The following is a 16,686-nucleotide window of genomic DNA, read 5'->3' as shown; positions in this document are numbered from 1 at the left end:
AAAAAAACATATACAGGTATAAGTCGCACTGGAGTATAAGTCGCATTTTTGGGGGAAATGTATTTGATAAAATCCAACACCAAGAATAGACATTTGAAAGGCAATTTAAAATAAATAAAGAATAGTGAACAACAGGCTGAATAAGTGTACGTTATATGAGGCATAAATAACCAACTGAGAACATGCCCGGTATGTTAACGTAACATATTATGGTAAGAGTCATTCAAATAACTATAACATATAGAACATGCTATACGTTTACCAAACAATCTGTCACTCCTAATCGCTAAATCCCATGAAATCTTATACGTCTAGTCTCTTACGTGAATGAGCTAAATAATATTATTTGATATTTTACGGTAATGTGTGAATAATTTCACACATAAGTCGCTCCTGAGTATAAGTCGCACCCCCGGCCAAACTATGAAAAAAACTGCGACTTATAGTCCGAAAAATACAGTATATGTTTTTTCCTGGCCTAACGTATATTCCGCACTGTATAACGGATAAACCACAGAAACCTCGACTATATATATATATATATATATATATATATATATATATATATATATATATATATATATATATATATATATATATATATATATATATATATATATATATATAGTACAGGCCAAAAGTTTGGACACAATGCGTTTTCTTTATTTTCATGACTGTCTACATTGTAGATTGTCACTGAAGGCATCAAAACTATAAATGAACACATGTGGAGTTATGTACTAAACAAAAAAAGGTGAAATAACTGAAAACATGTTTGATATTCTAGTTTCTTCAAAATAGCCACCTTTTGCTCTGATGACTGCTTTGCACACTCTTGGCATTCTCTCGATGTATATATATACATATATACAGTATATATACACACGTATGTATGTAAGTGTTTATGTATGTATATAGTATAAAACGTGATTAAATAAATGTACATGTACAATGTTAATTTTAGTAATTATTCAGTGTGGGTGCCTCAAAGGTGGCATTTTACCTCAAATCCTCAGTGCCATACCATGTTTAGTTTTTGCCTTGTTATTGTCAACTGTGCTGTAAGTGTGTGTGTGTTAAAGCGTGTGTGTGTTTTCTTCTCTTCTTCTAATATCGTTGTTTGTTTGTTTTGTTTTGTTTTGTACAGCACTTTGTGCTTGCCACTTGCCTGTGCATGATCAGTGCTATGTAAATAAAGTTTCATTTGATTTACTGTACCTTCCATCCTCTCCAACGTCTGCATATGGGTTGACGATACACAACCCAGGTTCCTGCACCGCTTTGCCTTCCACCTCAGCTTTGTCTTTCTCCTCCTGCTCCTCGCCCTCGTCCAGAATCCTCTTCTCCTGACTGAGTGAGCGCTGGATGAGCGGCACATCATGCGGCGTCTGCGTACAGTCTAGACTCTTGGCCTCTGCGCGAGCCTCGCGGTGTCGGTGCCGTCGGTGCCTGGCCCCTTCTTCCGGCCCCTGACTGGGTCTGAACTTGCGGGCCATCCTGTGCCGGCCCCCACCTGTGGTCCGGTGGTTGGATCCGCTTGGTTTCTCCTCGGAGAGGTTGACCAAAGGCTCGGCCGTGGGGGGTTCAGGTATGGGAATGGATATAGACATTGGAGGTTCAGGCAGGGGCATCCCTACGGACATTGGGGACTCGGGTATGCGGCCGGGGCTGGCCTCTGGGGACACGGCAGGTACGTGTTGAGCACTGGAGGTTTCAGCGGTGTCCTCCGTGGGGTTGCTGAACAGCTCCTCTCTGCTCGCCATCTGGCGGCGTTTGCGTAGCTGATTGGCTCGCTGTTCCCACACAGACATGTTGACTTTTCTTCTCCTCTCACGGCGATTGGCAAAGGCGTTGGAGCTGCTTAGGGGTTGCTCGTCCGCGGCACCTAATGCACCCTCTACCTCGTCGGGGAAGGTAGGTCGACCTCGGTGGATAGCGCGTTTCCTGTATAGGTAGGGTCTTCTTCTGCCACTGAAGAGCACAATCGACACGTTAGCAATGATAGGCGGCAGCCGACACGATTTTAAAAGATTAGTTTGACGTGTCTGCTTAAACTACAACATCTAAACTGCTAGCTTGTCTTAGCAGAGGCGGGCGGCATAAAAGCCACAGAGGGAAACAGCTTGCTAGCTTCAGCCTCAAAAGTAGATGTTTTATACTAGGCTAAATATGTAGTAACTTCCATTATTGGTTGCTTTGAAAAATATCTCCAAACTAAATTTGACTGTAAATCAATCAATCAATCAATCAATGTTTATTTATATAGACCTAAATCACAAGTGAAATATGTGAACTAATTAGGGGTGTCGCAATATTGTTCCAATACAATACCAGCACAACTCCTAAATATTTGTATTATTTTGTAGTTTGGAATGTTAGGAAAGGCTTAATCAAGTGAAATTAGTCAAACAGAGAACAAAGGTAGTTATGAAAAACACTAACCTATTTATTAATGATCATCTGGAATGGACTTAGGCTGTCTTTAAGTTCAAGTGGAGTGGTAAATTGTTTTTGGCGGCAACTGGTTAGAGTGTCCGCCCTGAGACTGGAAGGTCGTGAGTTCAAACCCTGGCCGAGTCATACCAAAGACTATAAAAATGGGACCCATTACCTCCCTGCTTGGCACTCAGCATCAAGGGTTGGATTTGGGGGTTAAATCACCAAATGATTCCCGAGCGCGGCCACCGCTGCTGCTCACTGCTCCCTTCACCTCCCAGGGGGTGAACATGGGGATGGGTCAAATGCAGAGGATAATTTCACCACACCTAGTGTGTGTGTGACTATCGTTGGGACTTTTAACTTTAACTGGTGGCCACAATAATTCATTTTGTTAAGTTCATTATGACGCAGTAATTCAAAGAATGCGGACACTTTGGTTACTGGATACTTTCCAATATGCTTCTTCTGCCTTGGAGACTGTATGTGTGAGTAATATACATATATAATTGATTGATACGTGTTTATATTGACAAATGTAGTGTTTTAAGGACAATATTGTTCAATTAAGGACACTTTTTATGTACGACTAATTTGTGTGCTGTTGTGTCCTCAGCTGTTGTGTTGCTACTAGCACATAGTAGCCTGCAGCCTGCCATGTTGTTTATATTTTGTCACTAAGCCATAGGTCATACTTTTTTCTTTAAAAACTCACACTTTTTAAAACGCTGGCCAGGGGGAAGACAGCTTGTTAAACTGAATACACATATGTGTAATGCTTGTGTGCTATAGTGTGCTTAGCTGTTGTGTAGCTGCTAGCTACAAATAAATTATAGCCTACCATGTTTAGTTTTTGTAAATTATTTCCCCAAAATACAAGAAAAGACCAACCGTATGGAGGACATTTATATTTTAACTGGCTATCAAGCTTTGCGCAACAGGACTGCTTGTACCGGAGCTTATATCACAGATTCAGGGTGCAAGCTGAAATAATCAGATTTTCTTTGCTGATATCGGAACGATAGCCAATATCAATACCAATTTGGGAAACCCTAGATATATTCATCCATCCATTTTCTACCGCTTGTCCCTGTTGGGGTTGCGGGTGTGGCTGAAGCCTATCCAGCTGCATTTGGGCGGAAGGCAGGGTACAGCATGGCCAAGTTGCCACCTCACCCCTATATATAGTATGAGTTTATTAACTAGCTGTTTATTAGCTAGCTGTTTTCCTCTGCTAAGCTAAATAGCGTATTATCCACTATTTACAAATAATAGCAAGCAAGTAAGTAAGCACATTTTAAAAAAAGTCAGACTATTGCTTTTATGGCGGAAAACATTCAAAAGTACTATTCATGTAGCATAACAGCTATGCAAGAAAATAAAATGTTCCAACTGAAATGTGCCAGAAAATAGGTCAGGCCTTTTCTGGTAATTAAAGAAAAGTTACTTAAGTGATGACAGAAAATCATTGCAATACAAAAAAATATATAAATAAGTGGAATATTCCAAGTTAAAATTGCATCCAAAAAGAAAATGGGGTTACCTGGGACATAAGTGAAAAAACCCACAAGACCACAAAAGGGAAAAGTGCAAAATTACCAAAAGCATAGTGTGGAAAAAAAAATCTATAAGAACAGAATCTCAACAATCGTTCGAGGGAAGAATTTGAGAAGACAGATGCATACAGTTTACTTTACTTACTGTTATTCTGATTCTGTTGTTGTCCATGTAATAAATGAGTGATTACTTGAAAACAAGACAGAGTTTTACAACATACACAGAACAGTGGTGACACAGTCCAAAATATGGCTTTTATGACAATGATACCATAAGCATCATAACTTGTACGGTAACAATATCATGTCATTTTGGCCAGTGTCACTTTACAACAGCCATAAAACAAGACAACATGATGGAAACAGCAAAACACATTAAATCACAGAAGAAATGATCAAATACATCCAAATATGTCACAGCAGTATATATTTTTGAGTTAAATGGGGTTTTGTTTTTGCACACCACATAATGCCATATCATTAGCTACACCTTTAGGATATTTAATTTCATTATAAACAAATCCAAGTCAATGAAATGTGCTTTAAAATATATTTTTTCTATATTAAGTTAAAGAAAAATAAGTGAAAAATAAAATGCTAACTTTTCTGTATGATATAATGCAGAATTAGTCCTAATAAAATACATTTCGATTTAAATCAGTGCTGTCAAATGATTCATTGTTTTAATCATATTAATCATACTTTTTAATTTGGATTAATCACACGTTATTACTTGTTTGCATAATTTAAATTAACTTAACAAAATAACCCAATATTGGACACAAATGTAATTATTTTGTCAGAATGTCTAACTTGTTATTTTTGAGAGTCCTAATTAAAATCTGTGCATATGTGAATGGTTATTGGATGCTTAAGTAAAAAGGTACAAAAAAAAAATATCTAAAGTAAATGACACCAAAAAAAAAATAGTACGAAAGTAAATAAGATATCCTTTAAAAAGTGTGTTTTTTTACATTAATTGTTCGATTATTTATGTTCTGTATGTGAGTTGTAATATTATGGATTTGTTATGGATATAAGCACTATTGTGAACTCATACTGTTGTAAAAAACATGCAAAACTAATGCATACAGCCCTTCAGCAAGCCATGTCCATGCTCGGATGAGACACTAAGTTTGATTTTTGGAATAAGGAGACTAGTTTCTCAAATGTGTCATTATGCAATCTTGGCCAGGATATTTCAGCCAGAAGTCAAAGACACATTCCAAAAGTGTGTCTCCTCCCCCTAGGGAGCCATACAGTGAGACATAATACTTTTGACCCGAATTACTGGGGGATCAGATTTACAGGAAAACCACCATGTCATTGCCAGGCCAAAAGTTCATGGCGGTAAATAGGCATTAAATCTTTTGGGAGCTTTTTGAGCAATACTTTTAATCCTAAACAATCACAGGAATACTTTGTAAGACTTTTATACTTGCCTCAATCCCCTTCTTTTCAGTTCTGCTGACTCATAGTGAGGCACCATTTTAAAAACATGCTTGCAAAATAGGGTAAACCGTTCTCTCTAGGTCTGCATTCTAGCAAAATTTGACACAAGATCCTAAGAGTAGATCTCTCAGATTAGGCAAGGCCACATGGTTATCTCATCCCTGCATGGTCATTTGTTTACATTAGCCTTTAACTTACTCAGATATTAAGCCATCTCTGCCTCGGGCATACCGTTGGTTGAAGAACTCCTCTTCTTCCTCTTCATCCTAACAAAAATGTACAGGTATGTTGTTTGGTTGATTCAAGTAACACATGAATTTGTTCAAAGGAGGGTAGAAAAAAGTTGAGTTAAATGTCGAGGAGATCAAACCTTCGTCAATTCCTGCGCATTGGCCAGATTATCCACGGCGATAGCCAAAAAGACGTTGAGGAGGGTGTCTGTCAGAGAGATGATTAGGAAGGAAAACCTCTACGACTTATGGCCTGATCTACTAAAATCCAAATTGCATGAAAACTACTAAGACTGCTTGTGCAATCAATAACTGGTGCAGACTGCCTTATAAAATGAGGTTTTAGCGTATACTACGTGGTGGAGACACTCATTTATTGCACATTCATGTCCTGATGCTCCTACTTATGTTTTAAAACATGCAATTATGCACCCGTACCACTTATTATGGGCATTTCAAATACAATTCTGCAGTGCATCTACAACGGAACTCACTTTTTTAGAGCGCTAGAGGTTCATGGAAGATGCTGACACTAACTTAGAGCTCGCTTTGGAATGTTCCAGACGCTAGAAAAGGTATATTGCAAGAAGTTGTTTTCATATATTAAATATTGCAATATAGCTTCAATATGAAAAAACAAACATCATTAAAAATCAGACACCAAAACAACATACATTTAATTTGTTTTAAGCAGCTCCTTAAGTCATCTGTCGGCTATAAAATTTGAAAATGACATTGCAAAATATTTGATATGTCTAATATTTTTATTTTTGACAGTCCACATATGTTGACAGGCATATGTAGGACGGAGCTGCCGAGCGATCGCCTCCTCTCTCACAGCTATTCCTGTGCAACTGCCAGGTTACAGGTCTTTTCTAGACGTACTAAATAAAGACGCAAAACAGCGGCCACAGAACAGTTTCAGCCTTGATAAATCACACTGCGTGGGCTTAGCACTTATATTTGCATCTTCCCCTTCCAGTATTGTGGGTGTTGTGATGATCAGTATATACTCTGCCAATTTGTGAAGGCAGACAAGGTAAATGGATTGCACTCACTATTCTGCTCACTTAAGAGACACAATCCTCTGGCACCAGTTTAGTAGATCAGTTTTGCGTGTGCTATCTAGTTTGCACGTGTTTTAATACAAACAAACCTGTAGTAGATCAGGCCCAAATATCACACGCTGATAAACAGCGTGTGCAAACTCTAAAATTGTGTGTACTATAAGTGGGCGTGTTGCATTTGATGTACTAAGACTGTGTCTGCAACTGATAACATGTGCAGAACGCCCATTTTAAATAAGGGTTTTGCGTGTACTATGCTGCTGTCACCATGGAGACACTCATTTACAGCACATTCCTGTTATCATCCTCTAACCTGTGTGCAATGTTGTTTAACTAGAAGCTAACATTTATAATTTGTAACACCTTTTCTGCGATAGAATCACAATCAAGACAACAGAAACAATTTTTAGCTCGCTGACGTGCGCTCTGCAGGGAGGCAGTGGACCATCACAACAGCAGCATTTTCATGCGTCTGGATCTAAACGCAAGAAAATGTATACTACAATATATATTTTTTAAATATAGGAGATAATATATTTCCTGAATGAAAAAAACCTACGGCATTAAAAAAAACAAAAAAACGCCAACAGACACAAAAACGCATCAACTGAATTAAGTTATTCCTCAGCTATAAAATTATAAAAGAATATTGCTGAATAGACGATATGTCAGATTTTTTTTTTCTTCTGACATTCCAAAAATGTTGACACACACGTAGGACGGAGGATTCCCTGTCCATTATCTGTCTTTGAAGCTCGCCCTCGTTTCTCAGAGCCGTGTGCGCGACTGTGTCAGTGTCAGTTTGCACTTACTTTTCAGACATACTAAATGAGGACACAAAATAGCGTCTGCAGAGCACTTTCAGCCTTGATAGATCACACTGCACGTGCTGCATAAGTTCATTTACATCTCCTCCCAGTATTGTGGCCGTTCTGATGATCAGCATATATTCTGCATATTTATGAAGACAGACAAGCTAAATTAATTGTGCTTCCTATTCTGCTCACTTAAGAGACACAATCCTCTGTGCACAAGTTTAGTAAATCAGCTTTGCGTCTACTATCAAGTTTGCCTGTGTTTTAGTACATGCAAACCTTTAGGAGATCAGGCACTTAATGGCCCTTTGGGCACAGCAATCATGAACTGTCCTAACTGATGGGATTGAAAGTATTAAAGTTATCAGCAAGGATACAGTTTCCAAACAGGGTGAGGACAATAAAGTAGATGGACGACCACATGCCGTACTGCACGCCTCCTTGCGAGCGAATCCCGTTGTACATCACCTCGTTCCAGTCTTCGCCCGTCAATATCTGCAAGGAAATACACAGAATAATTGGCTTTGCTTTATCATGCATGACATGATAAAAACACTAGCGACTTGATTGTTGTGTTGAGACAGGATAGATTTTGATTCTGAAGTGAACATTATCAGGCCTTTTTATGGTGGAGACGCAGATGAGTATTGAGTTCGGTATTTTATAGGTGCAGACCGAATTCTGCCAGCACTACCGGGTACAAATTCATGAAAAATCCAACGGTATCATATTTCAATACCTTTGCTTGCAGACTCTGCACCGGCTAAATCACTTGGCCGGCGAACAGGTGTATTCATAGCAGACTGCCTCTCGGTATTGTTCCAATTTCCAATGCCAAAAAAACAAGCATGCTTAATAGAAAATGTTTAAAAGTAAGGCTCGGCTTTTAAAAAACGCTCTAGCTCCATGCTAATTTACAGTGGATATGCCATATACATGCTAGTGATTAGCATTAGGGATTTTACATAACGATTTCAACACCTCCAAATTTGGTAATGAATACTTCAACTAAGATGCATGTTACAATCAAACAGCTGGTGTGTAATAAGTACAATACTTACAACATAAAGACTTTGTAGGGCGCAACGGAAGACAAAACTGGCACATTTGACTTAATGGCAAAAACTACTTCCTGACTACAGCAACACACCTAGGGCAAACTGAAATAAATGCATCCATGCAAATGAGACTCAAAAGTGTAAGAAAACAAGACAGCACACTTATCGGCTCGATGCTATATGAAAATAGATTTCATTATCAAACAATTAACATTTAATACCACACAAAAGTAGATATAATTGGTGCCGTATTGGTTCAAATGTTATAGGTACCCATCCCTGCCGCTCATACAAGCTTGATTAATAAAGAGAACTTTATTAACAGACCAATTTGTGCTGTCCAGCCAAGTTTCCACCTCACAACCAGTTTTATATACTCTTCTATACACCTTCCTTTGGTGCTCATGTATCGTCGCATGATTGTACAGTATGTCTTAGGAAACTAATGGGTTCAATGCGACAATAACTTAAGATTTGCTCAGCATGTCTCTGATATTGGCATCACCCAGTCAATTGGCCTAAACATTATCTGAACATGGAATAGATTAGATTTGATTGGAATTGTATGTGAAACACCAACACAAAGTGGTATACACAATTTTTAAGTTGAAATAAAATTAATAAAGTATGCATGATTTCTCTTTCTTTCTTTTTTTTTACAAATAAAAAAGTGAAAAGGGTATTGAGCGAAAGTATTCAGACCCCCTGAGTTAATACTTTGAGGAACCACCTTTTGCTGCAATTAAAGATGCAAGTTTTTTTTACGGTAAGTCGCTACCAGCTTTACACATCTAGTGACTGGTATTTTTTCCATTCTTCTTTGCAAAACAGCACAAGCTCAGTCAGATTATTAGATGGAGAGTAATTGTGAACAGCAGTTTTCAGATGTCGCAGGCACAGATTCTCGATTGGGTTTAGGTCTTGACTTTGACTGGGCCATTCTAACTAATGAATATGTTTTGATTTAAACCATTCCACTGTAGCCCTGGGTTTATGTTTAGGGTTGTTCTACTCCTGCCCAGTCTCAAGTCTTTGGCAGACTCTAACAGGTTTTCTTCCAAAATTTCCCTGTATTTGGCTCAATTCATCTTTCCATCAACTCAAACCATCCTTCATTCTTATGGTTTTGCAGTGCACTACTAATATTTGTCCTGTGGACAGATTCCCACACCTGAGCTGTAGATCTCTGCAGTTCATCCAGCGGGCCTCTTGGCTGCATATCAACGCTGTCCTTGTTCAGCCTGTAAGTTTATGTGGACGGCCTTATTTTGGTAGGTTTACGGTTGTGCTTTTTCCATTTCCGGATGATGAATTAAACTGCGCTCCGTGAGATATTCAAAGCTTGGGAAATTTTTGTATAGCTTAAGCCTGCTTTAAACTTCTCCACAACTTTCTCCCTGACCCTGACCTATCCGGTGTGTTACTTGGACTTCATGATGCTGTTTGCTCCCAATAGTCTCTTAACCAACCTCTGAGGCTGTCACAGAGCAGCTGTATTTGTACTGACATGAGATTACACACAGGTGTCGTCAACATATTTGACAGTGAGGTTTGATGCTGAAGATGCTATGCAATCATGTGTGAGGAGGGTGAAGAGCAAAAAGAACAATATTATGCAAATTAGAATTTAGCTAAGAGTAAGATGCATTGTATGCAGTGTCATTTCAAACTAATAGTTTCTGATCAAATAAAAGAAAAATTTGTTTTGATTTATCTCAGTCATTTGTTTCTTTAAAAAGTATGAGAAAAAATCAGAATATTTTATTTTTATTTTCTTATTCTATTTTTAGGCCATATCGCCCAGGCCTAAATCAGCTACTAGTCTGAGCTGCTAATAACGTTGGTTGCGGCCCGCCATAAAAAAAAAGGAGCTTTAGCTGCTTCTGCTGTATCGCCTTGGAGTTTGGAAAAAATAAATTCAAGTTATAAATCATACCACTCACCTGTGTAGTAGAAAGTTGTGCCCCCAAGCGGGGAAGTTGGTCAGCGTTAAAATTCTACACACTACCAACTTGACAGTTGACACTATATGGCTCTCAATAAATGGAACACTGCATAAAACCATTGCAACATCGCTAGGAAACCTTTTTTTTTTTTTTAAATCAACAGAGTGAGGATTATTCCGAATTTAGCATTTTAAGGAAGAAACAACATCCCAGCCTTAACTTAACCCCCCCATAAAAAAAACTAAAAACCTCAACAACACCCCACTCACCACGCCCCGAAAACACAATTTGAAAAAAAAAAAAAAAATCATGATTTCACTAAACAGAACAAAAATATTGTTAAATTTCATTCATGAATACATCTCCTTTGAGACGGGCGCATGCACGTCTGTGCGAGTGTAACAGCGGCCAGTCAACTTCATCATGAATTGCTCTCCTGAGGCAGGGGTCTTTCCTGCCGCTTTTAAAATGGTAGTTTTAAGGCCGTAACTAAAGAAGAGCTGTTTGGATCCAAACGATTTTAATAACTACCGACCTGTATCCAAATTACAGTTCCTAAGTAAGATTTTAGAAAAACTGTTTTTCAAGTCAATGCTTTTTAAACAGAAATTACATTTTAGAAAGTCTGGTTCAGTCTGGTTTTAAGATGAAGCCCGGTGCCAAGACAGCATCAGGTTGAATTTAGATAATAAAAATCTCAGAGTTGGTTCTGCTGGATGTAAGCGCCACTTTTGATTGAGTAGACCATCACATTTTATTAAATAGACTTTGACACCTTGTCAGCCACTCTGGTACTGTTTTTAACTTGTTCCGCTCTTATCTTACAGGCAAATGTTTTTATGTAAGTATGGATGCATGTTCCTCAGGAACCGATGATATAAGATGTGGGGTTTCCCAAGGCAACATTTTCGGTCCCACTCTTTGTAATCTTTATATGCTGCCTCTTCGGGAAGTCATTAGGAAACACAGCATCAGTTTCCAGCTCAACCAGGACAAAACAGAGGTTTTAGTTATAGGTCCTGAAAGCCAGAGGGAGAAACTTTTACTAAAAACCAACGCAATCCATAAAAAGTCTGGGCGTGATTTTTGACTAAGCTGATTTTTACACTACACATAAAAAATATTACAAAATGATTTTTTTGTTTTTTTTCATCTAATGGATGCTTTTATTGTCTGTCATTTAGACTATTATAATGCTCTGCCCTCCCGTCTTCCCAAAAACAATATTAGAACTCAACAATTATCACAAAACTGACAGGGACCAGAGGGTGGGAGCACATTACACCAGTTTTAAAGTCACTGCATTGGCTCTGCGTCCGCTTCAGGGTGGATTTTAAAGTTATATTGTTAGTTTTTAAATGTCTTACTGGCCTTGCGTCTTCTTATCTATCCGACCTGCTTTTACCGTATCAACCCTCGCAGGTCCTGAGGTCCTCTGGCACCAAACTTTTATCTTTACCAAATACCAGGACAAAGACCCACAGTGAGGCGGAATTTAGCCACGATGTCCCCCACCTGTGGAACAGCTTGCCAGAGAGCCGCAGTACTGCAGAAAATGTTGATACTTTTAAAAAGAGGTTAAAGAAATCAATTTTAAATCAGGCTTTTTACTAATCACGTTAAATATTCTCTGTTTTATTCATTGCTATTAGTACTACTATTATTCTCTAAATGTTATGTTTATTATTAATTTATTTATGTAATATTTATTTTAATTGTACATATATTGTTTACTATTTTTTTGGTGGCGTTAATTTTAGTTATTTTCCAGTGTGGATGCCTCAAGAGTGGTGTTTTTCCTCAATCCTCAGTGCCATGCCATGTTTTGTTATAGTCAATAGTTCTGTGTGTGCGTGTGTGTTTGTATTTGTGTCTTTTCTTCTGCATTGTTAGCTGCCTCTAAAAAGAAGTTTTTTAATATTGAGAACTCACAGAAAAGAAAAAGAACTGTGTGTACTTGTCTCATAAAGATTGTGAATGATTGGCAAAATAAATTAAAAAAGGCGCAGTTCCCCTTGAGGGGATGATTATAGCAAATTCAATTGATTTGTTTATGAAATGTGTTTATTATGGGATAAGGCTTTTGTGTTAGATTGTATTATATTTTAGAGGTGTACTTAATGACGTGACAGGCAAGCGTAGTACAGTAGAATGCAAAAGCATGTATTTAGCACTGTAAAAAAAGCAACACAAGAAGCTTGGATGCATTTTTCTGGCTGATCTGATGCAGATTCGACCCATGTTTCTGATGTTCATGCGCACATATGCGTGCATGGATGTGTGGGTGGGCAGCGCAGGCAGGGGGCGGCCAGTGAGCGAGAAGAGTTGTTTAATCTGTGCCCCGGGTGAGAAATATTCTTGGGTGCAATGTGTCATGGCAGAAAAGGAGGGCGAGTTAGAGGGGGAGGAGGGTACAAACCTGAAACACTGTCATGATGGCAGCTGGAAATGTGTCAAAGTTGGTAGGAGTGTAATCCTCAAAGATGAACCTTGAGGGGAGCAAACATAAAAGTGTGGGGTCAGATATGACCAACGAGGAGGAAGAAGGATGTTGAACCTTTTTGTAAAGCTATGGAGGAGTGAAGATCACTCCTTACCGTCCTCCGAAGAGCTGCATCCCCAGCAGGGCAAAGACCACAACAAAGAGGAAGAGCAGGAAAAGAAGGCTGATGATGGACTTCATGGAGCTCATTAACGACACAACCAGGTTCCTGAGTGAGGCCCAGTATCTGGAAAAGAGGGGCAAAAACAAGCTTTTTGTGTCTATTTTAATCATCAAGTTTGAAAAAAAGAAGCTAAACTGCCCCATCCTGTCGGGGAGAAAAATGATGTCGCTGCCCCACTTACTTGGTGATCTTGAAAATCCTCAAGAGCCTCAGCGCCCTCAGCACACTGATGCCAAATGACATTCCAGGTCGGAAGAAGCCCCACACCACTTCGAAGATGCTGCCGACAATAACCTGAAAACCACAGAGAAGCATTAGTCTAGGTATTCTCCTAAACATTTGACTTTTTATATTAAGAGGTTATAACATTAGCATGTGAGGACTTCACTCACGCCACAGTCGAAGCAGTTGAAAGATGAATGGAAGTAAAGGCGGAAACCCAAACCATACATTTTCAAGAACATCTCAGCCAAAAACAGCCCCAGAAACACAAACTCTGCATAGTCTGGCGAGGAGAAAACAAAGAAATCCATGCAATCAATACAGAATGCCATCTGGAAGATTTGTAGCCCTTTTTTTGACAACAAGAAGTAGTAAAGTGTAACCTACAGAGGAAGATGGTAAGCCAGTCGGGCTGGTTGTGGTGGACGATGGCCACACAGATGGTGTTGAGAGCCACCAGGCTTAGCACCATCAGGTAGAACGTGTCCGTCTTCACCATGCGACGGATGGAGATGCGCAACATGCGCTCTTTGCGTCGCATGTAAGCGGCTGGGCCTCGGCGGCCACTGCGGAAGTTCATCCTGGAGCGAGACATGCCTGCCACGCACATGGATGCAGGAAAAGTAGTCATTTGAAATCCACAATATGAATAAAGAGACATCAATGAACTCACTGGCAGTGGACATGTCCGTGTATTTTTCGTCACCCGGGGCTCCTCTTCGTGCACCTGTCTTCTTACTCGCCCTCTTCAGCACTAAAAACAACAAAAATCAGCTTTAACATAGCATTTCGCTGTTGGATTTACATAGAAATGTATAGATTAATACAACAAAAGGACTTCGACTTTTCTATGTGTGTCTCTATTTACCATTATATTGCTATTATCAACTTAAGAGTGCCCCAACTTGAGAGTTTTTTGAGATAAGAGCTGTATCTCAGCTAATTTTTATGCTTTTGAATTCCAAACATCCCCACCATTAGTGGGAGAATCAAATGTCACAGTGAACCCCGTAAGATCAGACCAAAACATCTGATCTCACTCACTAGCATTAGCTTATGGCTAGAGATGGACATAACTTAGTTTTTCCATTAGCGGGAAGGAAGAAAGTGAGATTTAAGGACAGCGTTGAGTACAAGAAGTGGATGATCATCATCAAAAACATGACTGAGTGTGTAGTCGACTTGTTGAAGCAGTTGGAGCGTATCACTGCTAGTCTGCACCATAAAAAAACAGAATGCAACGACAATGCCAAAGACATTAAAATAATAACTAAAAGCCTGACTACTTAAGCTCCCCAGTCCATTCACTCGGCGCCAGTAGATTCCTAATTGTTCACTCTTCCAGTCTTCCAGTTCACTCTTCCACTCACGACGTAACTGTAAAGAATAGCTATCCATTGCCACTTATGGATTCTTTATCTTCGGCAGCTGTTTTCACAAAAATTTGACTGACACCTGATTATCACCTGGTGAGAATCAAGGAGGCAGATGCGTGGAAGCCCACTTTTAACAGCCCTATGAGGCATTATTAATATTTGGTTATACCGTTTAGCCTCACTAATGCGCCTGCGGTTTTGCAAAACTTAATCAACGATGTCCTCAGAGACAAAATAATAATAATAATAATAATACATTTTATTTATAAGGCGCCTTTCAAGGCACTCAAGGACACCGTACAAAAACAAAAACTAAAAAATTGGACAAAAACAAGCAGTTAGGAATAGGTGTGTTTTGAGTCTTGATTTAAAGAGGGAAATTGAGTCCATATTGCGAAGGTCTGGACGTAGTGAGTTCCAAAGATGACGGGCTGAGGCTCAGGACCCATGGTGGACAGTCTATATAAGGGGAGTGAGGTGGACGGATGACGAGGAGCATCTTAGGGAATGTGAGGGCGTGCCGACATGGAGCAGGTCAGAAAGATATGACGGGGCAAGGTTATGGATAGCTTTGAAAGTGGGGGAGATTTATTTTAAATTGGATACGGTGTTTGATGGGTAACCAGTGGAGTTGTTGCAGAACAGGGGTGATGTGCTGGATTATTATCTGAGCAGCAGAGTTTTGGAGAGGCTGAAGTTTGAAAAGTGACTTGTGTTGGAGACCAAACAGGACGAGTTGCAGTAGTCCAGGCAAGAGGTGACAAGGCTATGAACCAGTATGGCAGCAGTATGTGTGGTCAGGGAAGGGCAAAGGCGATTAATATTGCGTAGATGGAAGTAAGCAGACCGGGTAATGTTGTTTATGTGGGCTTGAAAAGCGAGTGTGCTGTCGAGGTTGACACCCAGACTCTAAACCTGGGAGGAGGTTGAGACAGACGAATTGCCGAGAGTCATGAACAAGCTGTTGGTTTTGGCTGGAATGGATTTTGTACCTATTAGTAAGATTTCGGTTTTATTACTGTTGAGTTGGAGGAAATTGGATGAGAACCACTGCTTGAGTTCATTGAGGCAGTCTGTAGGGGAGGAAGAAGGAAGAGAAGCAGTGGGTTTGCTACAGAGGTAGAGCTGGGTGTCATCTGCATAACAGTGAAAATCCATTTTAAATTTACGGAAAATATTGCCAAGAGGTAGAATGTAGATAATGAAAAGCAAGGGACCCAGGACAGAGCCCTGGGGCACACCAGAGGAAACGGGAGACGGAGGGGATTTGGATAATTGAAGTTGAACAAACTGAGGGCGGTCGGAGAGATATGATCTAAACCAGTGAACGGGTGTGTTTGTGAGGCCAATACTGTGCAACAGAATCAGCTGCCAGGAGGAGATCCTTTGTGATTTTTACCAGTGCTGTTTCAGTGCTGTGGAAGGTTATTAAAATTATTTGGATCTGAGTCAGGTTTTTGCAGAATTGGCATTATGGCTGCTGTTTTGAAAGCTGAGGGAACAACTCCAGTAGTGAAAGAAGAATAGATGATATTAAAGATGAGGTGGATCAGTGAGGGGAGGCAGACTTTCACTAATGCAGTTGGGATAGGATCTAAATGACAGGTGGATGGCTTGGATCGACGGATAAGTGCAGTAATGTCCAACTGAGAAAGCAGTGAAAGACTAGAAAATGAATGGATGAGGGATGGAGGGAGGGTGTACTGTGGCTTAGGGGAGGAATAAGGAAGTTGCTGGGTGATTTTGGAATTGGAAAATTGCATAAGGGAACAACAAAAAACAGTCATTATTAGAGGGAAGTGAATACTGTGTATTTGTAATTTTGGCGAGAAGGGAAAAAGTGTTTTGGAGTTGCCTTCTTT

At 39.6% G+C, this 16,686-nt stretch overlaps 1 protein-coding gene across 2 annotated transcripts in view; it reads right to left on the bottom strand.

The window, feature by feature from the left end:
- The window catches only part of cacna1eb (calcium channel, voltage-dependent, R type, alpha 1E subunit b), an 87,925-nt gene that overhangs the window by 38,544 nt on the left and 32,695 nt on the right, over positions 1-16,686 (bottom strand). For both annotated transcript variants that reach the window (XM_061979330.2, XM_072915204.1), the window contains exons 9-18: positions 14,122-14,202; positions 13,836-14,045; positions 13,619-13,731; positions 13,408-13,520; positions 13,158-13,289; positions 12,980-13,049; positions 7,934-8,051; positions 5,815-5,882; positions 5,643-5,710; positions 1,219-1,971 (exon numbers count right to left, since the gene is read on the bottom strand). In XM_061979330.2, coding sequence (XP_061835314.2) covers positions 1,219-1,971; positions 5,643-5,710; positions 5,815-5,882; positions 7,934-8,051; positions 12,980-13,049; positions 13,158-13,289; positions 13,408-13,520; positions 13,619-13,731; positions 13,836-14,045; positions 14,122-14,202 — 1,726 coding nt within the window. The remainder of the gene's footprint in view (positions 1-1,218; positions 1,972-5,642; positions 5,711-5,814; positions 5,883-7,933; positions 8,052-12,979; positions 13,050-13,157; positions 13,290-13,407; positions 13,521-13,618; positions 13,732-13,835; positions 14,046-14,121; positions 14,203-16,686) is intronic.

Source organism: Nerophis lumbriciformis, linkage group LG19, assembly GCF_033978685.3.
Source record: "Nerophis lumbriciformis linkage group LG19, RoL_Nlum_v2.1, whole genome shotgun sequence".
In the NCBI taxonomy this organism is placed as follows: Eukaryota; Metazoa; Chordata; class Actinopteri; order Syngnathiformes; family Syngnathidae; genus Nerophis; species Nerophis lumbriciformis.
This window is presented reverse-complemented; position numbering and strand designations above follow the sequence as displayed.